This window comes from Mytilus trossulus, chromosome 6, assembly GCF_036588685.1.
Source record: "Mytilus trossulus isolate FHL-02 chromosome 6, PNRI_Mtr1.1.1.hap1, whole genome shotgun sequence".
Lineage (NCBI taxonomy): Eukaryota > Metazoa > Mollusca > Bivalvia > Mytilida > Mytilidae > Mytilus > Mytilus trossulus.
This window is the reverse complement of record NC_086378.1, coordinates 83,654,484-83,676,205: the sequence shown is the minus strand read 5'-3', so window position 1 is coordinate 83,676,205 and position 21,722 is coordinate 83,654,484. Positions and strand designations below refer to the sequence as shown.

The following is a 21,722-nucleotide window of genomic DNA, read 5'->3' as shown; positions in this document are numbered from 1 at the left end:
TTTGCCACTAATTAACGTACCTATAACTTTTGTTCCCAGTGTTATGTAAAATATAATGGCTTTATCATATCACACTTTACCATTAAATGTTTATGGTTTTATCAAGCGTAACCATAAAGATGGAGTAATTTAGTCAGATTTCACCCGTTTTGTTATTTGTATTCAATAATTCATTGTTCCACGTTGATGTCTTGATGTTTGTTGGGATGACAATGATTATAGTAATATCAATGTCAACTTAAAATCCTGAACATGATGAATGTTTTGTCAGTCGCTTTAATTTAGCATCATTTATTGATATACGAGAAATTTATATGACGGAATTATGAAATTGGATAAATTTGAAATATCAGTTGTATGATATTTTTTAAAAGATCATTTTATCAGGAAAGTTTTCAATAATGAATCGTTTTCTAAAGAGAGCGGTTGGTCGTGTTCGAGCTAGGATACGTACTCAGCATGTTGTTGGAATGATTGTAAGTACTTAGACTTATTGTACTAGAGACTTAAATGATTTTTAAAATTCTTTGAAGAGTAAGTTGTTGTTCAGATAACAAATCAAACTTCAGAACTGTCAATCAAAACAGATGCCATACTTATTGGCAAGAAAATGGAAAAAAAATTGTACAGTTTTTACCAAATGGTCCATTTTCCAAGACGATTGATATTCTTGAAGTAATACAATTTATTGAAATTCAAAAGGGTCAAGTTTTGGTACACTGGGAGGGCGGTGAGAATTAAAGTGGAAAGACAAAAATGATTTTTTTTAAAGGTGAATTCATGGTATACTGCCATCTTGGATTGCACAATCACAGTACAAAATCCGTCTAGTTATTTGCCCAAATCAGCAAATTTGGAAACAGATTTTCAATTTAATGGTTAGACTGTTTATTTATATAAAGAAAACTTGTTAATTTATTGTATTATCTAAAATATTTTAACAAATATCAACCTTTTAGATTTTAAAAATACTTTTTTTCCCCAAATTAGCCATTTAAGGGGAGATAACTCTTTTAATACAAAATTTATACTGGTCTAATAGGGAATTTTTTTATTTTTACTTATGGGAAGAAAACAAGTTCGGTGACACCATGTTTTCTCTTTTCTTTTCTTAAAACATGTTATGAAACGTATCTTCTCACAATTTATTTAAAAATTCTATCTCATAGAAATTTTGTTATTCTCTCTTATGTGTTTTTAGCTCACCTGGCCCGAAGGGCCAAGTGAGCTTTTCCCATCACTTTGCGTCCGGCGTCCGTCGTCGTCCGTCGTCCGTCGTCCGTCGTCTGTCGTCCGTCGTCCGTCGTCGTTGTTAACTTTTACAAAAATCTTCTCCTCTGAAACTACTGGGCCAAATTAAACCAAACTTGGCCACTATCATTATTGGGGTATCTAGTTTAAAAAATGTGTCCGGTGACCCGGCCAACTAACCAAGATGGCCGCCATGGCTAAAAATAGAACATAGGGGTAAAATGCAGTTTTTGGCTTATAACTCAAAAACCAAAGCATTTAGAGGAAATCTGACATGGGGTAAAAATGTTTATCAGGGCAAGATCTATCTGCCCTGAAATTTTCAGATGAATCGGTCAACCCGTTGTTGGGTTGCTGCCCCTGAATTGGTAATTTTGTGGAAATTTTGCAGTTTTTGGTTATTATCTTGAATATTATTATAGATAGAGATAAACTGTAAACAGCAATAATGTTCAGCAAAGTAAGATCTACAAATAAGTCAACATGATCAAAATGGTCAGTTGACCCGTTTAGGAGTTATTGCCCTTTATAGTCAATTTTTAACCATTTTTCGTAAATTAAAGTAATCTTTTACAAAAATCTTCTCCTCTGAAACTACTTGGCCAAATTAATCCAAACTTGGCCACAATCATCATTGGGGTATCTAGTTTAAAAAATGTGTGGCGTGACCCAGTCAACCAACCAAGATGGCAGCCACGGCTAAAAATAGAACATAGGGGTAAACTGCAGTTTTTGGCTTATAACTCAAAAACCAAAGCATTTAGAGGAAATCTGACATGGGGTAAAAATGTTTATCAGGTCAAAATCTATCTGCCCTGAAATTTTCAGATGAATCGGTCAACCCGTTGTTGGGTTGCTGCCCCTGAATTGGTAATTTTGTGGAAATTTTGCAGTTTTTGGTTATTATCTTGAATATTATTATAGATAGAGATAAACTGTAAACAGCAATAATGTTTAGTAAAGTAGGATTTACAAATAAGTCAACATGACCGAAATGGTCAGTTGACCCGTTTAGGAGTTATTGCCCTTTATAGTCAATTTTTAACCATTTTTCGTAAATCTTAGTTATCTTTTACAAAAATCTTCTCCTCTGAAACTACTGGGCCAAATTAATCCAGACTTGGCAATCATCATCTTTGGGGTATCTTGTTTTAAAAATGTGTCCGGTGACCCGACTTTCAAATCAAGATGGCCGCCACAGCTAAAAATAGAACATAGGGGTAAAATGCAGTTTTTGGCTTATAACTCAAAAACCAAAGCATTTAGAGCAAATCCAACACGGGGTAAAATTATTAATCAGATCAAGATCTATCTGCCCTATAATTTTCAGATGAATCTGACAACCCATTGTTGGGTTGCTGCCCCTGAATCGGTAATTTTAAGGAAATTTTGCTGTTTTTGGTTATTATCTTAAATTTTATTATAGATAGAGATAAACTGTAAACAGCAATTATGTTCAGCAAAGTAAGATTTACAAATAAGTCAACATGATCGAAATTGTCAATTGACCCCCTAAGGAGTTATTGTCCTTTATAGTAAATTTTTAACAATTTTCATAAAATTTGTAAATTTTTATTAACATTTTCCACTGAAACTACTGGGCCAAGTTCATTATAGATAGAGATAAATGTAAGCAGCAAGACTAGTAAAGTAAGATTTACAAACACATCACCATCACCAAAACACAATTTTGTCATGAATCCATCTGCTTCCTTTGTTTAATATTCACATAGACCAAGGTGAGCGACACAGGCTCTTTGGAGCCTCTAGTTTCATGAACAAACTTACCAAATTTAGGGAATTTCCAACGACTCATAGCTTGAGAAATAGCACGGTGACCCATATTTTTTTATTATGTAGTGATCTAAGTTATATATTGAATCACTGATAACTGTCGAGATTATTTGTATCCTCAAACAAGCACTATTTTCAAAATCAATGTTAAACATTCATATAAATTTACCCAGTTTCGAAACGAGCTTCTGATTTACTGTTTTGAAAATTTACAAAAATATGAATACATGGAAAAAGGGGGCTCCTATTTGAATTCAACATAATATTCAAAACAATTAGTCTTATACAAATTTAATATTTGTCTTGTGGAAGATGTGTCTCAAGTTGAAAAAAAATACAAGAATGTATTTTTTGATAGTCTGTTTCCATACAAGGGAGAGCCAACTCTTGAATCAAAGTCAACATGAATTTGATTTGTCCCTATGGAAGTCAAGTTTGTAAGGTTTCAGAAGAAACATTTGTTTTCTGTTTTTCAACACTGTGACCACCCTGAAATAATTTGATTTTGGCAAACAGTGTCTCTGTATTGTAAGGAGACCAGCATCCTTTTGTGGAAAATGGATAAATAATTAGTTTTCTTTTCACAATTCAAATGTACATTCTAGTGTTAAATTGACATTTGATATAAAAAATAAGAGTTAAATTTGATATTTGCACAAAAGTTTTCAGGTGTAAGGAAAGTATGATAGATTTATATTGAAATATGGCCATTTACAGTTAAAACCCTATATCATTTTCATGTGTAGACGTGCAAGTTTTGTAAAACTTTTCTTTTAAACCATTTTTTTTTTCAATAGTTTAATAAAAAGGTTTCATGTATCATAGCACATGATTTCAATACAAAAATAAATTTATTTTGATTTACATGAAAAAAAATCCTAATGACATTTAACACCCATATTTGAAAAAATCAGTATGTCATTATGCCTTAGCTTGGCGTAATAAATCTATTCTGCAGTTTTGTTAAAAACTTTTGGGGAAGTTCAAACGAATCTCCCTACCCCTTGAAACAAAATCAAAAATATTTAGAACTTCTGTATTAAAGACGAGATTCAGTTTGACCTTTAAAGATTAATTTATAACCCCTTCAGAGTATGGGCTTGGTATCCACTGTTTCAGCCTTCATAAAATAGATATTCACATTAGGACTATTTTTTTGTCTCATTTAGTAATTGAATAACAAAAGTACACAATTGAATTAGTTAAAAATAATTAGCATAACAATATTGGTATACAATAATTCATTTTATAATACAAAAATACTAAATAAAGACAAAAAAGTAAAAATGATCTGAGTAACTGAAAGCAAACTTGAAGTGCTTTATCAGCTAACAAAGAATGTAGACCTTTTATATTTTTACACCCAGAGTCATAAAATAGACCTTCATGTCTAAATGTGTTTGAACAATTAGAAATACAGTGAGCCAATTATATTCTATCTGTTTTATGCTACTAACTTTCCAGCTTCTAGCTTCAATTGTATTCAAGGTTTATAGATTTATTTAATCGTCAGCATCAGTCATAAAAAATTTACAACCGTAACTTAGGTCAGATTACCATGTAGAAAGAATTTTTTCTGCAGAATCAATTTTCACTTTGTTACAATTGGCTTGTTACTAAAGATAGACAAGTTTTTTTTTTATTATTGATTCACTTGAAATTATATTTTGTTGAAATTATATCAATTTTTGTAAACTGAACTTACTTCTGTTTTTATTGGGTTATGTCCCCTTGAAACTGCACCAAATATTTCCAGGAGCATTTGGCTACATGGCAACCTTCTTATTGTATTATATTAATGTTAAGTATTGGTTTGACACATGAATTTATTTATTGACATTATGGTAATTTGTATTTTGTGTATGCTTTGCATATTAAAGCCAGTCACTAAGACAATAGTTATCCAGTCTGTCTGTCTGTTTGTCCATGCTTTTATCCAATATCAGTATCAAGTCTTGGTCAAGATTGTTTTATACCCCCAACAAATGTGGTCACATCATCTTGAAAATTACTTCACATGTTCTATATCATATGAACTTTTAAAGATATTCTGGTCAGAATGAGGATTATAAGTCTGAAAGTGGTTTATTACAAGACCTCTTGCAAAAATCTTTGAGGGGATAAAGATTGGCTGTTGCAAGGTTAGATTTTCTACCCCTATCTGACATAGCCTCATTTCCAGTGGCAGTCCAAATTTTATGCCCTTCATTTTGGTTGGCCTAATAATGGAAAAGGTGTCTGCTTATTGATATTTTAAAACATAATCAGTGCGTAACAAAATGAAGCTTTTTGTGGAGTGAGCACAACAAGCTTTATATTGTGTCGAGCAGCTGATATTTTACAAATTGAATATAAATATGAAGACAACTATTTGGTTGTATTTCATATTTTGTATTGTAGAAAACCAGTGTCTTCTTCGAATTATTTAACATCAGCAAACTGAAAGATGACTTGATAAGTTTGGGTCAAACTTATCAATATTGGTTGGTTCATTCATTATGAGGTTGGTGATATGTTAGGGTCAAAGTTTAAGGCCGGGTCAATGTCATTGACATCACCAAGCTGTGATATGCATTTTTTCAGGAGCTGAGAAGAGGGATACAAATAGTGGGACAACAGATAGTCATTAGTATTCATGAAATAATTGCCACTGGACCTTAAGCAAGCAATAATCAATTAATAATTTTATTTATTGACACAGTTCTGTAGAGTTCTTGATAAATTAATCCAATCATATTGTGAACTTCTCACTATAATATGATAACTGTGTATAATTATAGGCATTGTACTTTGAAGTTTTGCCTGACAAAGATTAAGCTGCGACCTGATTGCATGTTAAAGTATCATTTGATTATCTTTGATAAACAATAGCAGAAATGATTACTGTCTCCAAAGATGAAATTACAACTATCAAAACGACCTCCCTGATGACTATAAATAATAATTACACTATAATTTTGAGATATTGCATATTAATTGCTATGGAAACTATTTAATCATGGTATAATTTTGTAGATTTTATTTGCAAACTTGAATTATTGTCATAAAGTTATTCCTAGTTTATTTATTGTCGTCTCTATTTGAGTTGCATTGGGAGCCTGGTAGTGTTAACACTTGTGTTTGCTATAGTCCGATGTACCAGAAACTTGTAATCAAAATTTAGGATTTGATAAATATTTTTAAATATCATTACTTGATATTATATTTGTTCTCTCAATATTAAGCATTTTACTGAGGCTTTAAAAAAAAAGAAAAGTTCATTAACAGTTTCATAAAAAGTGATGGAGAAAGTTTTGATCATAATGTGGATTTAAGAAAGTGCAACATTAATTCCATTGGGATAAGATGTCAAACAATAAGGTGACATTTTTGCAGAGTTACAAATATGTACGGCACTATCACAAAACCTTGGAAAGACTTGTAAGTACTGAATATAGTTCTTAATCAGTCGCATATATTTTTTTGAAATGATTTATTTTCAAGATAATTTTTTTTGGATTTTTTATTGGGCCTTGGCGGTCAAGTGGTATGAGTAGTCAAACAACTGTCTCACTAGTCTGTCAACACAGAGGTTGTTGTTCAAATCCCACACATAGTATGATTTGCACTCAATTCTTATCTTAATGGACAAGGATTGTAAATTTTCATGGCAAAGGTTGGTGGTTGACTCTCCATGCACTCTGGATTCCTCAACCAATAAAAACTGACCACAACAAAATAGCACAAAAGTGTTGAAAGTGGTTTTAAAACATCAATCAATTAATTCAAGATTTACAGAAATCAAATAAAATTAAATGCTTAAATCTTCTTCACTTGACTCTGGTGGAAAGTTGGGAACTCTCATTGGCAATTATACCACATTTCTTATTTTGTATACAATGTAAGTTGGCTTTATAAACAAATTGCTAATTCTTGATATTGATCTCAGTGCATTGGTCAGTGCCAGCTAAATATGGGTTAACATGTCCAAGCAATCATGGACTTTTTGCTATAAATAGCATAGCTAATTGTATTTTAGAGGTGCCAATATGACCAGGTCTGTTTGTTTTCATTTTAAATGTAAAACTAGATTAGTGTTACAGGCTTAAGATTGCAGGTGCATTCATACCTTAAAAAATAGGGCCAAGTAAAAAGATTTTTAAATAGTTATTAATAATTATATGTTACAACACAGATTATGATAATCTTATTAAGAATCACATGATTTTAAAACATGTAAATAGAGGTATCAATTATAAAGAATTAACATAATTACTGTTTATTATTGGGTTGCATCTAATTGCAATGCAAAAAGGCAATTGTGTAAATTTGTCAAAATTGAGTTACTTCCCCTTTTACAATTTTGGGTAATTTTCTGAAATAACTTTGTTACATATATATACATGATCAGTGGTTTAATTGGTAGTTAAGAAAAGTTCTTGCTTCGTGAGGCATGTAAACATATTATAATTATGATATGATAAAAGGAGTGAAAAGTTCAACATTACATACATTACTTTACACGTTTCTGGCTCATGCTAAATTTTATTAGCATTCTACGACATGTGTTAACTAGGGTTCACTGAAAGCCTTATTTAAAATACTAAACTGTAAGAATGAAAAATTTGACAGCTGACAAGCACAGATCCCTTAACTTTCCAGGAACTTGTAGAGATTTTGCTTCATGAAATACTATACACATCTTCCAGAAATTATCATAAAAAAAAGGGGGGGGGCACTGACTGCCCAAAGAGGGGGCTTGCTCCAGTCATGCTTCAGTGATTCTTTGTATAATCAACCCAATTTTTACAAGAAAAGGGGAGATGCATCCCAGGGCCACCCTAGTACCTAGATCTGACTATGAACATTATGTTACTTTTTCTTGGTAAAATTCATACAAAATTTGTTTTAACTTTTCACAACCTGTTGCTTAAAAGCAATTAAGCTGCACAGTATATCTTTTTTTTTTTTAAATTTCACAAATTATTTCATTTTGGCAAAGTATGAAATTTTGTTTTTGATTACTCTCAAATTAAAAGTAAATAGAAAAAATATATTGAAATAAAATTTGATTGTTGAGAATTATATTGGATAAAATTATATAAGTAAATTTAAAAATAGATCAAATTAATCAGCTTGTTAGAAAAGCCACCCATATCTTTCACTGTATAATTTAATTTTATTATGGTATGGTTTAATCAGTTTTTTAAATCGCTGATTGACCAAGCGTGGATAGATCAATGAGTGCCAATTGGACGTAGATAAGTAAAAAGGAAATACTTAAAACAACAAATTCTTTTAATTATTGATCTGTTAGAACAAGTTAGATTTAAAATAATGAAAGGTTTTTATGAAATTGATATAACCGAGACCCTTATCTAAAGTCCTTCCATCATTTTGTATTGGATAGACCGTAATACAAACAATACACATAGATACCGGGAAAGTTATTTGTATACTCAATTGACGCAAAACTTTCTGTTCAATGAATATGTGTACAAGGGCTTTGTGTAGACTTGGAACAAATTATTTGCATTATATATCAGCAGTGGAGTGCTAGTTTGTTTAATGCTTCGTTTAAAAAAGGATTAAAATAAATATTGGTGACAATATTCATTGTTTGGGATAATAAAATAACTTTTATGCTCTATTGGATGAGTTTTATTATTGAGCACTTTTTATAATGACATAATTTAGTGCATTTTTGTGAGATTATTAAACCTGTATAGGATTTTTATTCTGATTATAAAATGGCATCTATGGCAGGAAAAGCTAATAGGGAGTCTCAACTTGTAAGTATAGATAATGTGTTTAATACGTTGAAACAAAATTCTGGTCTCAGAACTGACATTTGGTCAGAAGAGTTTGACATTTAAGGTTTGTTAAAAGTTTTTTCTTTGAAAAAAAAGGAGGGTAGGTAGGTAGGCTGCACTTCTGCATTGTTATTCAAATTACATGTAAGATTTTTAATACATTACAGATAAATGTATTTGTAGCCAATCGTTATTATATGTTTTGGTAATTCTCAATATGTTTCATTTTTATTTCTTATTGTGTTTGTTTTCAATAATTTTAATATTTGACCGAGATATACATATCTAAACAATTTCATGGTTCTCAAAAAAAATCTTGTAAGGCCAGTATTTAAAATATAAGTATAATAAATTGACCTAAATATATATAAAAAAAAAATTGTGAGCAGTTAAACCAATACTATTGTGAATTTAATTGTTACCAATATAGATTTAAAACTTTATTGATATGAATTTTAATTATAATTGAAACCTGAAGTTATTGACAAGGTTAGGTATATTGATATAATTCTAAATTAAAGTTGAAACCTTGTGATTGTCAGGTTTAGAAGTAGATTTTACATACATGGTATGAACAATTGTTTTACCATGGAGATAAGTCTTTGGTGTTGATGAAATACAATTCTCCAGAAAATATTCACAGATCAAACACTTAAAATATGGAGATTATAAGCTGTCTTTTTCCTCAGAAATTGATTTTTGAGTTTTTTCTCATTAGAATGGAAACTATTTTCCTTTGTTCCTGTAGATATTGAGTTTTTTCTGTTATATCATCAATGTAAATCTATATTATTATCAAATTAAAACCAAATATTTGTTTTTCAACACCATATTAAAAACTTTTGCAGTATAGAAAATCAATGTTTTGCATAATCAGAAATAGGTTGTTCAAAGAAAGTGCTTGGCAAGTATCAAAGTTATAATATTGACCATTATTTGCACTGGAGATTCACTTGACCATGTTGAAGTTTTTGTCCTAAAGAAATTCCTATTATTTTAAATCTAAACATGACAGTTTGTGCTTTGGTTGAAGAAATGGTTCTAAATTCAATGGCCACCTTCTGGTTTAAAAAATCAAAACAAATTATTTCATGTATCAGGTTGTCATGATAGTGGTACCTGGTATCCAAAATATATCAGAGAGCAGTCTGATCCTAATGACCCTGTTGTCTCAGTCAACCATTATTACTTTGAACATTTACTGGACTGATAGTGCTATCACTTGGTGACACAGCAATGCCAAACAGGGGGACAGTTATTGTACTCCCATTGGCAATGTCATTGACTTTAAATTTTCTCTAGATGTACAATTTTATGTTTTTTTATTGCAGCAAAAGTTGAAAGAAGAGAGAGAATCTAAGAGAGCTCGCCTAGATGAACGTCATTACTACATCCTTACCACTGTGGCTGATGGCCTTGGGTTGGAGGTCACAGAGGTGGAAGATGCCATCTTGGAGGGAGTTCAGGTACGTAGTAGTTTTCATTACCAGTAGTCTTTAAGCAGTGTTCCCCCCAGAATTTCCAAATAGCACATCGGAAAATAACATAGCACTGGTTTTCCAAAAGAATATAGCACCATGACCCTACACATTCTATGATAAAATCTTCCAAGATAGACTGATTGTTGAAATAAAGCACCAGGGCACCATGGTGGGTTCAGGTCCTTAGGAATCCAAGAACACTGATTTGAGGAAAAATTTACATGAAGTATAGACAATTAAACTATGAAATTTTCTTCAAATAGTCTTTTACACAAATAATTCATACTTTGACTGCAACCGTCTAAAATCTGTTTTGTTTTATTTATGTCATAGAATTTTCCAAGAGAAATTACATGATAGGAATATCTTTTCACATGCTTTGTCAAATACATGACCAAAACTAACATCTGATGATCTATCTATTCTATTGGTCTTAACTTTTTGGCTTTTCAATAGGTATTTCTTTTATGACAATAAAACTAATAGATTGTATATGAAATCTTATATCAACTGTGGACTATCATTACTCTTTACTGACCTGGAACTCCATGGCTGATACAGTGGTCTTCACTTGTTTTGGGGGTACAGGTTAACCACAAATTCAAATGTTGAACAAATTACAAAGTTTCTTAAGGCTTTGTATGCAGAGATTAGCAAACCACAAAATTAAATATCCACGAAAATGCTTTTTTTTTCTGTCCTTTATGAATAACATCATTTGTGTAAGAAGTCCTTATCCTTCGAAATGAGACAGAAGTCATTGTTGCAATTGTTTGTATCATAAAAAGAACATAAATTGTGAATCTGAATTAATGTTTTTAACTTATTAATTGTGATGAATGATTAGTTTTTTTGCTAAATAAATATAGTTGCAATATCTCTTGGACAAGAAAAATCACTTAAGTATTGTTTGTACCATAAGCAGCACTCTTTGTACCATTACTCAAATTGTGAGGAAAATAACCACAAGTTGTTGCAACTGGATAAATCTTTAACGTTCTAAATATCACAGGGTGAAAATTGTATACAGAGAATTGATTGTAAGGATAATTTGTAATGTACTTGGGATATGGGAAAGGGTTGTATTTACTAGAACGATTGTTGTCATGTTGCTGTTGATCAGGATTGATAAATATAACACCATAATAATTTCAGATTGATATGATGGACCAGTTTCTGAATGGAAACAAAGATTTAGGACAGCTGTTGTTTTATTACCAAGAACCAGAAGAACCAAAAGAACCATGTATGTATATGATCAAGTATAATGAAAGTGTGACTGTTGGTTCCCATTGGTTATCCCATAAGTTATGTATATGATCTAGTATAATGAAAGGGTGACTGTTGGTTCCCATTGGCTTTCCCATAAGTTTTGTATATGATCAAGTATAATGAAAGGGTGACTGTTGGTTCCCATTGGCTATCCCATAAGTTTTGTATATGATCTAGTATAATGAAAGGGTGACTGTTGGTTCCCATTGGCTATCCCATAAGTTTTGTATATGATCAAGTATAATGAAAGTGAAAGGGTGACTGTTGGTTCCCATTGGCTTTCCCATAAGTTTTGTATATGATCAAGTATAATGAAAGGGTGACTGTTGGTTCCCATTGGCTTTCCCATAAGTTTTGTATATGATCATGGATAATGAAAGGGTGACTCTTGGTTCCTATTGGCTTTCCCATAAGTTTTGTATATGATCAAGTATAATGAAAGGGTGACTGTTGGTTCCCATTGGCTTTCCCATAAGTTTTGTATATGATCAAGTATAATGAAAGGGTGACTGTTGGTTCCCATTGGCTTTCCCATAAGTTTTGTATATGATCAAGTATAATGAAAGGGTGACTGTTGGTTCCCATTGGCTATCTCATAAGTTTTGTATATGATCAAGTATAATGAAAGTGAAAGGGTGACTCTTGGTTCCCATTGGCTATCTCATAAGTTTTGTATATGATCAAGTATAATGAAAGTGAAAGGGTGACTCTTGGTTCCCATTGGCTATCTCATAAGTTTTGTATATGATCAAGTATAATGAAAGTGAAAGGGTGACAGTTGGTTCCCATTGGCTATCCCATAAGTTATGTATATGATCAAGTATAATGAAAGTGAAAGGGTGACTGTTGGTTCCCATTGGCTATCTCATAAGTTTTGTATATGATCAAGTATAATGAAAGTGAAAGGGTGACTCTTGGTTCCCATTGGCTATCTCATAAGTTTTGTATATGATCAAGTATAATGAAAGTGAAAGGGTGACTCTTGGTTCCCATTGGCTATCTCATAAGTTTTGTATATGATCAAGTATAATGAAAGTGAAAGGGTGACAGTTGGTTCCCATTGGCTATCTCATAAGTTTTGTATATGATCAAGTATAATGAAAGTGAAAGGGTGACAGTTGGTTCCCATTGGCTATCCCATAAGTTATGTATATGATCAAGTATAATGAAAGTGAAAGGGTGACAGTTGGTTCCCATTGGCTATCTCATAAGTTTTGTATATGATCAAGTATAATGAAAGTGAAAGGGTGACAGTTGGTTCCCATTGGCTATCCCATAAGTTATGTATATGATCAAGTATAATGAAAGTGAAAGGGTGACAGTTGGTTCCCATTGGCTATCTCATAAGTTTTGTATATGATCAAGTATAATGAAAGTGAAAGGGTGACAGTTGGTTCCCATTGGCTATCCCATAAGTTTTGTATATGATCAAGTATAATGAAAGTGAAAGGGTGACAGTTGGTTCCCATTGGCTATCTCATAAGTTTTGTATATGATCAAGTATAATGAAAGTGAAAGGGTGACTGTTGTTTCCCATTGGCTATCCCATAAGTTATGTATATGATCAAGTATAATGAAAGTGAAAGGGTGACTCTTGGTTCCCATTGGCTATCCCATAAGTTTTGTATATGATCAAGTATAATGAAAGTGAAAGGGTTACAGTTGGTTCCCATTGGCTATCCCATAAGTTATGTATATGATCAAGTATAATGAAAGTGAAAGGGTGACAGTTGGTTCCCATTGGCTATCTCATAAGTTTTGTATATGATCAAGTATAATGAAAGTGAAAGGGTGACAGTTGGTTCCCATTGGCTATCTCATAAGTTATGTATATGATCAAGTATAATGAAAGTGAAAGGGTGACAGTTGGTTCCCATTGGCTATCCCATAAGTTATGTATATGATCAAGTATAATGAAAGTGAAAGGGTGACAGTTGGTTCCCATTGGCTATCTCATAAGTTTTGTATATGATCAAGTATAATGAAAGTGAAAGGGTGACAGTTGGTTCCCATTGGCTATCCCATAAGTTTTGTATATGATCAAGTATAATGAAAGTGAAAGGGTGACAGTTGGTTCCCATTGGCTATCTCATAAGTTTTGTATATGATCAAGTATAATGAAAGTGAAAGGGTGACTGTTGGTTCCCATTGGCTATCCCATAAGTTATGTATATGATCAAGTATAATGAAAGTGAAAGGGTGACTCTTGGTTCCCATTGGCTATCCCATAAGTTTTGTATATGATCAAGTATAATGAAAGTGAAAGGGTGACAGTTGGTTCCCATTGGCTATCTCATAAGTTTTGTATATGATCAAGTATAATGAAAGTGAAAGGGTGACAGTTGGTTCCCATTGGCTATCCCATAAGTTATGTATATGATCAAGTATAATGAAAGTGAAAGGGTGACTGTTGGTTCCCATTGGCTATCCCATAAGTTATGTATATGATCAAGTATAATGAAAGTGAAAGGGTGACTGTTGGTTCCCATTGGCTATCCCATAAGTTATGTATATGATCAAGTATAATGAAAGTGAAAGGGTGACTGTTGGTTCCCATTGGCTATCCCATAAGTTTTGTTAAATTTCTTTTGTTCCAAGAATGTGCAATCCTTAATTATATATTCCCAATCTCAATCTGCAAAAATTCTTAAAAACTCTCTTATCTGTTTAGAGGGTTTAAAGGTTTATTATACCTCTGGAATAAAATGGGCTGAGAAATATCATGGGACAAATTGTATGAGTAACTTACAATTCCTATAATACATTAGATTTATTGTTTATTTATGGTTAGGTTCTCAGGTTTTTCAAAGATTGGTCTAGTTTTAGAGTTTAAGCTACCTTGTAGTGTTAGAATTATTTATAGGAAAAGTTAAGGTTTTATGTAAGGGTAAATTTTAGTATAGCTATGTAAGGTTGGGACCCCTAAAATAAAAAAATTACCAAAATTCTAAATGAGCTAAACAAAGTAAGAAATGTATTCAGTTGTCTTATTTTAGATTATGTGTTGATATAAAGATGACTTTTTGAGGGATAACTGTCTGATTTCTATTACATTCACATCTTTACTGGACTTGGAATGATCCCAAAACTGCAATTCCAAAATTCCAAAAGATATCTGTGATTGCACAATCACACAGTAAGAGTATTAATGTTTGAATATGCTTAGAATAGTTTGAACTAAAAGTCATAAAGAGACATTTAATTTGTGTAATAGGAAATTTAAATAGTATTTAAATAAAAAGATCAGTGAAGAAATTAATCTCCAGTCTACTTCAATGAACACAGTGTATTCAAATATTACACATGGTTACATGTTTGTTTACATGTAAACAAAAGTATACTGATAACATAAAGAAATACTACATACACCCTGTGGGTGTATAACTGTTACTCTGATTTTAATTTCTTCATTGTGAAAAATAATCAGATTATCCTAACCTGTTTTGACAATTACAATGGTGTCAAGAAGTTAAGAATATTTCTTAGTTTAAAAATCTCAAAAACCATACTGTTACTTTCAGGTCTCTACTTTTTTTTCTCTTTGGATTTTTTTTTGTATGAAACATATTGCATTGCTTCAGTGTAATAGTTGATTTCATCATTAACATATTCATCCTGCAAATTTTGCATACCAAAATATATATTTGTTCCTAATAAAAATTCTATACAATTAAAGAATTTTCACATGTAATGCCTTAGACATATAAAGTCAGAATTCAGAATACTGTTGTGTTTAATTTTTGATGATCAGTATATGACTTTCGAATAAAAGACATAGGAAATTTTTTTGCTATTCCGACATTATAGTCATTGTCCTTAAAACTGCCTAGTCATGATTGGTTTTATAACAAAAATACATCTTCAAAAGTTACTAAGTTCAGTCTTTGTTTCAAATATGGTGGCATTCAAAGAATTTGCTAATGTGTTCTTTTAGATGTATGATTAAATGAGAAAGAGGAATTTTATTGAAGTTCTAAGTCAGAATGATTCTTTGATGTTGTGAATTTTTATCAGCAGTAGATATTTATGTATGAATAGAGTCATTAGGGTGCTATTTTATATTTACTTATGACTAGAATATTTTATAAACATTTCCATTATTAGATAAAAATATTTTAATATTCCTATTATAACATCTATCAAACTGTCATTTTATCCTTTGTTTGTTCTGATTTCAATCCTAAGTCTAGATAGAACAATAATGTTTATTTAGGTCTAAAACTTTTTGACAGAAAATATAAGTTTCCTTATGTAATCAGATTTTTTTTATATCAATAAATGGATTTTGAATATCTCTTATCACTTCTTTTTTTACTTATTTGACAATGTTGCTGTCAAACAATTCTTTTCAAAATTTCAAAATCTTCATTTTTGACACCATGAAAATGTCAATATAAAGAAAGAGGTTTTTTTTCGCAAAATTATCATCCTTAGGTCAAATATTACTTGTCATGTAGAAATGACATCTTCAATGAATATAATCTGAAGAAAAATTGTGAAGAGTTTTTTTAAATGTACATTTCTGATAGCGAGCTGTCAAGTTTTTGTTGTATAACATTATTTTATTATTTGTATGTCCCAGTTTTCATGCGTTTTAAGATTAAATTAAACAATGAAATTAATTACCGATCACAATATACCAAATTGACATCACAGAATAAAAGTCCTAATAATTGATTTCACATAAATATTGACAGTGGGGAATCGCAATTAAAACACAATCAATAAAGTCATCTGTAGTTAAAACAGGTATTGTCATTAGAAGAAGGAAATGGTAGTTTATGACCAGTTGAGAATATGATGATAGGAGTTATTAATGGCCTTGACTAACTATAAAGCCCTCACATGGTCTAGCTGTGAATAAGATATCACTCCTTGGTACCACGGCATTGTTTCTATAGAAACTCATTCAAAAGCATGATTGAATATAGTATTAATAGTTCAATATATAAGTTTAATTTTTACAAATAACAAAATTTTTCAGGATCCAGGCAATCTTTTTTTTTTCGAATTTCGTTATTGCAGCAGTTAAGGTTATTTTAATTCAAGACCTCAGGACTTCGTGTTTTTAAGCTTTGAATTTCATGATTAGGACCCCTCCTACACTACCCCCCCCTCTTTCATTGAAAAATTATGGCTAATAAATCACGAAATAAAAATCAGTAATTTTCTAAATCATTAAGGGTGATTATTAAAATTCTCTAAGATCAATTTTCACATTTCATATTTTATTTCTCATTTTTAAAAAAGATATATATAGTATTATCATTATTAAATCTGTATTTTTGCAAATAAGAATAAGTATAAGAGAAAAAGTCCTAACATCTTTGGTACACTGACCCTTTTGTTATTCTAATAGATGACACGAATTAAACTTCATGTACCGGTATAGATTCAAGATAAAATTTATGTAAATAAAGCTCACTTTTGTTTATTTTATATTAACATCCATGCAGTGCGGTTAAATTTTATTTGATTTTTCATAATACCTTAGTTCTTTCACCTGACTTTCAATGATTTAAATTATTTGTGTAAGCAAATATGGCCTAAGCAATAAATTCTTCAGTTTAGTTAAGTATCAATGAGACGTGTAAATTCTTGTTTCGTTCAAATTTTTCTCCCCAGGTTACCTGTTTGAAAGTGTTAAAAAGATCAGACATAAAATTGAATATAACAGTATTATTGAATTATACAATTGATATCATGCTCAACTCAAGTGTGTCCAAAACTTTATCATTTCATTTTTTGTCACGAAGATATATTGGTATCTAAGGCAGTTGATACATGTTACTAAACATATTTATGTAACAATGCATTTAGGAGGTTATTAAACCAAAAATATCCTTTGAAATAGACAGTTTGTTACACTTGTATTATGCGTGATCATTTCTTATAGATCAGATAAGTAACAGTATGAATACAAAGCCTTGCAATCATTATGTAATTTGTATACATTAGTAAGGCTTTAAGTAATGTGATTTCATTTATAGGCTTAGTAATAAGATTTCTCAAGGATTTTATTCTCATTTAGAATATAAACTTGTTCTTTGGTCTTCCAATTTTACTGTTTGATTTTCTTAGATTACAGTAAAATCATATTTTCTTTATTCTAAAAAAAATGATAAATGTTATTTCAAATTTTTTTTTTTTTTGAAGGAATTTATAAATTTTTCAGATGGGATGAGAAATAAGTCATTTTTTTTAAAATCTTTATTATCCTGTCTTTTGCATAAAATTTAAGAATTTTCCCTTATTTTCTCTGTCATAAACTCTGTAAAAACTCTAATCAGCTCATTACAAGGTCTCCATACACAAATCTTGGTCAGAATTAATATTTTTTACCAAACTTATAACGAGTTTTGTCAAACTTTTTTCAGCAAACACAGCACATTTTGACACCGGACAGCATAAGTTCTCATGTAAGATATGGTGAAGTTATTTATTTAATTTTCACATTGTGTGTTATGATGTTTGATTTCACACTTCAGATTCACACCCCAAGTGTGATCCCTCTATCATTTTAACAGTCAGTTTTTTATTAACTTAAATTTAAAGGAGATGTAAATGAGTTTTTTTTATGTTGTAACATAAAAGTACATATGATTTAGAAAATGTAGTTTCTCTCAAAAGGTAGACTTTTTATATTACAAAAGTTAAAATTGAAACTTCATATTTTAAATTAATTGATTTTTTTTCCCATGCACATATATAAAGTGCAGAATATTGAAGCATTATGAGTAACATTCATTTTTTGTCATGATTCATTTGTGTGTATAATATAAAATCTTAACCAAACATATCATCATGAATATAAATAGTGCACTCAAAAATGAGCTGTTTGAAGCACTTTTCTAGAGAAAATCTAACAGGAAAGCTCCGAGTCATGAAATCTTAGAAAAGTAAAAGTTCTATAAATACTTGGATACTTAATAAAACCAAAAAGATCATGAGCCAATAATTTATCTACCGTCAACTTTGTCTGTAGGAGTTGATTATACACAAGAACACTAGCATAATAAGTGATATGTTTTTCTTATACTTAGAATTATGAACTCTTACTTATATAACTTTTTTATAATGGTAAACCAATAATTTACATGCCTAGACAAAGATGCTGAACAGTCTTGAAATTGTAAAAAAACCAACATAAAATCTTGGCCCTCAGCTAGTTTAGACCATACCAGCTTATAGTAATTAAATCATTCATTCTAACTCATGCCAAATCAGCACCTTAATGTTCAGGATCAATTGTGTAAAAATGAATCTTTTAGATTATCAGTAAAGCTAATATAAGAAGACTAAGTTGAGCTTGACTGGTTGATGTTACACAAGTCTCATCATTAGTTGTAGCAGTCTTTTACTGTTTTATTTTCTGTATAACAATTTTTGGTGCTCATCACATCTTTGGTCATTTTACTTTCACATATTGTTAAGGGGCAGTTAAAAGCTTGAAAAAGGTTACTGATCTTTAAAGTCAGAAATTGCAATAATTAATATCCCATTTTTATCTGTTCGTTATAAATCCCAATTATAAGTTCACACAATAATTTCTGAATTTATTGTATATACAATTTAATTTCTACAGAATTATTATGAAGTTGATCCTTTTACTTTATTTTTTTAAAACTATTTCAGTGGAGCAGATCCGTGTGGGTCCACCACAGCCAAAGTTTACAAGATCTACCAAACCTAAAGTGTTTGTTACGAATGGCCGAGATACACCTCTCCGTGGAATTGCTCTGGTGTTTACCAAGGTTGAACCAGGGGCACAAATAACAGAACAAAATATCTCTAAGGTAAAGTCATGTGATTATTGCAGAATTTTATAACACTATGTCAAATATATTCAATATAAATGTTCAAGTTTACTTTGTCAACAGAAATTCTATCATCTGACGGAAGCCTCTTAACTTGACAAATATACAAGAAATATGGAAAAACTGGAAATAACCTTTGAAATGTGTAATAAATTTTTTGAAAATATAAAAATTGTGTTCAAATGATTTAAATCTTTTGACTTTTAAGTTATCTTGCCAATTTCTACAAGTATTCTGTAAACTTTTTAATTTATCTAAAATGTGAGAAATTTTAAACTGATGGTTGTAGAAGAATGATTGGAAACCTCATGACCTATGTAAAGAAAACAAACATAAGATGTGCAAGGATATGCAATTAAATTGGTATTTTATAAGTAGAATGAGAACTGATTTTCTAACAATAATATAAATAATTTGATTATATTTTTTATTTTCTTAAACAACAAGCAGAAACTGCTGAGAGAAAAAAATGTGTGACCCAACCTGATACATTTTAGAAAAGTCCTAATGAATCTTCATATTTATATCAACAGTAGAAAAGATTGGAAAGCATATTCAAACTGATCCATATATTTAGTTATTAATATTATTTACAGGAGATCAATTTCACCAAGTTGGACACCAGCAGCCAAGGAAAAAATGGTAGTGGTCTTCTACACGCTGTAGAAAGTCTTCTATCCAGTATCTTTATCCCAGCTCTGAAGAGTCTGGATGGAGGGTGGGGCAAACTGGACAGTCCCTCGGGCGTACAGATCAGGACAGACTTCCTCAACACCTTGGACTCGTTTGTGTCTGTTCTTGTGGGTAAGTGTGTTTATACCTCAGACAGATGGAATAAAAGCTGGTTGGTTCATTGATTGATTGAACTCATAAGCACAAATAGGCTATAGTGTGATGGTAGCCAGTTGGGCAGATTTAAGATGGTGGTTGTTGTCATTTGGAAAGCGGGTTATTCAGTGGTCAACACCAGAGAATTTTCACAAAGTTTGAGGCAGTCAATTAGAATATTGCATTTCCAAAAATATATTTTAGAAATATTCACTATATGTTTCAAAAGGCCTCAGGGTGAATATTGGTCTGTGTATTTGAATGAAGAAAGAGAATTGTTCATGTAAATTAATGTTGAGAAAAAAATTATTAACTGATTATTGAAAGTGTGTTATGCGATATTAGTGAGATCCTTTTATTTCCCCTATCCTCAACCCATAATATCTTTAGACGGTTGTGTAAAGTATTCTTATTATTCTTTTTAGGTGCACAAGAGAGTCTTGAAGAGAAAGTGACATTGAAACCATGTGAGACATACGAATTGTCAAAAATCAACACACCTGCCGATTACCAGGCCGTAGCTAACAGTTCTGAGGCTCTAGAAGGTATCGAGCAATGCATGGGAGTATGGCTGAAACAGCTGGAACAAGTTCTAGCCGAGAGTGAACAGATGAGAAAGGAGGCTGATGATATTGGACCTAGGGCTGAATTAGACCACTGGAAGAAGAGGATGTCCAAGTTTAATTATTTATTGGACCAGATTAAGGGGTCCGATGTGAAAGCTGTCCTTGGTGTTCTCCATGCTGCTAAATCTAAACTTGTAGCTGTAAGATTATTATACTTATTTAAAATGTAAAGGATATAAGTTTAAAAGCCATTCCTTCTAAAATAAAGACGAAAAAAAACAAAAGAAAAAGATTTATTTGTGTTGATAGCCGTTCAAACAATAGATAAACAAACTAGATAAAGGATTTTATAACAAATTATTCTTGAATTATCAAATATTATTTATGTTTTGATGTTAAATGTCTTGCATTATTTTTCTGTATATATGAAAAGATAATGTCTCATATTGTCTATGTAGATAAATGCAATAAAACTTTTCATCTTAATTTCTTTTCAAAAGTAAAATGATTGTTATAACATTTTGCAGAGATGGCAAGAATTGGACAGACGTGTGACTGACTTGGCCAATGAAGCTCGTGACAATGTGAAGTTTCTGTACACTTTGGAGAAGTTCTGTGACCCACTTTATAACAGTGACCCAGTAAGTATCTATAACAACACCTGAACTCAATTCTTTTTTATGCCCCACCTATGATAGAAGAGGGGCATTATGTTATCTGGTCTGTGCGTTCATCCATCCCTTTGTCCGTTCGTCCCTCTTCAGATTAAAGTTTTTGGTCAAGGTAGTTTTGGATGAAGTTGAAGTCCAATCAACTTGAAACTTAGTACACATGTTTCTTTTGATATAATCTTTCTAATTTCAACACCAACTTAGAGTTTTTACCCCAATTTCGAGGTCCATTGAACATAGAATATGATAG

At 31.1% G+C, this 21,722-nt stretch overlaps 1 protein-coding gene across 7 annotated transcripts in view; it reads left to right on the top strand.

The window, feature by feature from the left end:
- The window catches only part of LOC134722045 (dynein axonemal heavy chain 5-like), a 112,564-nt gene that overhangs the window by 31,740 nt on the left and 59,102 nt on the right, over positions 1–21,722 (top strand). For 3 of the 7 annotated variants that reach the window (XM_063585468.1, XM_063585469.1, XM_063585472.1), the window contains exons 2-8: positions 10,169–10,303; positions 11,474–11,564; positions 17,968–18,009; positions 19,226–19,386; positions 20,004–20,211; positions 20,661–21,001; positions 21,329–21,442. In XM_063585468.1, coding sequence (XP_063441538.1) covers positions 10,169–10,303; positions 11,474–11,564; positions 17,968–18,009; positions 19,226–19,386; positions 20,004–20,211; positions 20,661–21,001; positions 21,329–21,442 — 1,092 coding nt within the window. Of the gene's footprint in view, positions 1–349; positions 477–8,317; positions 8,817–10,168; positions 10,304–11,473; positions 11,565–17,967; positions 18,010–19,225; positions 19,387–20,003; positions 20,212–20,660; positions 21,002–21,328; positions 21,443–21,722 lie in introns of those variants that run through there. The other 4 variants (XM_063585473.1, XM_063585474.1, XM_063585475.1 and 1 more) reach the window with 4 other exon arrangements.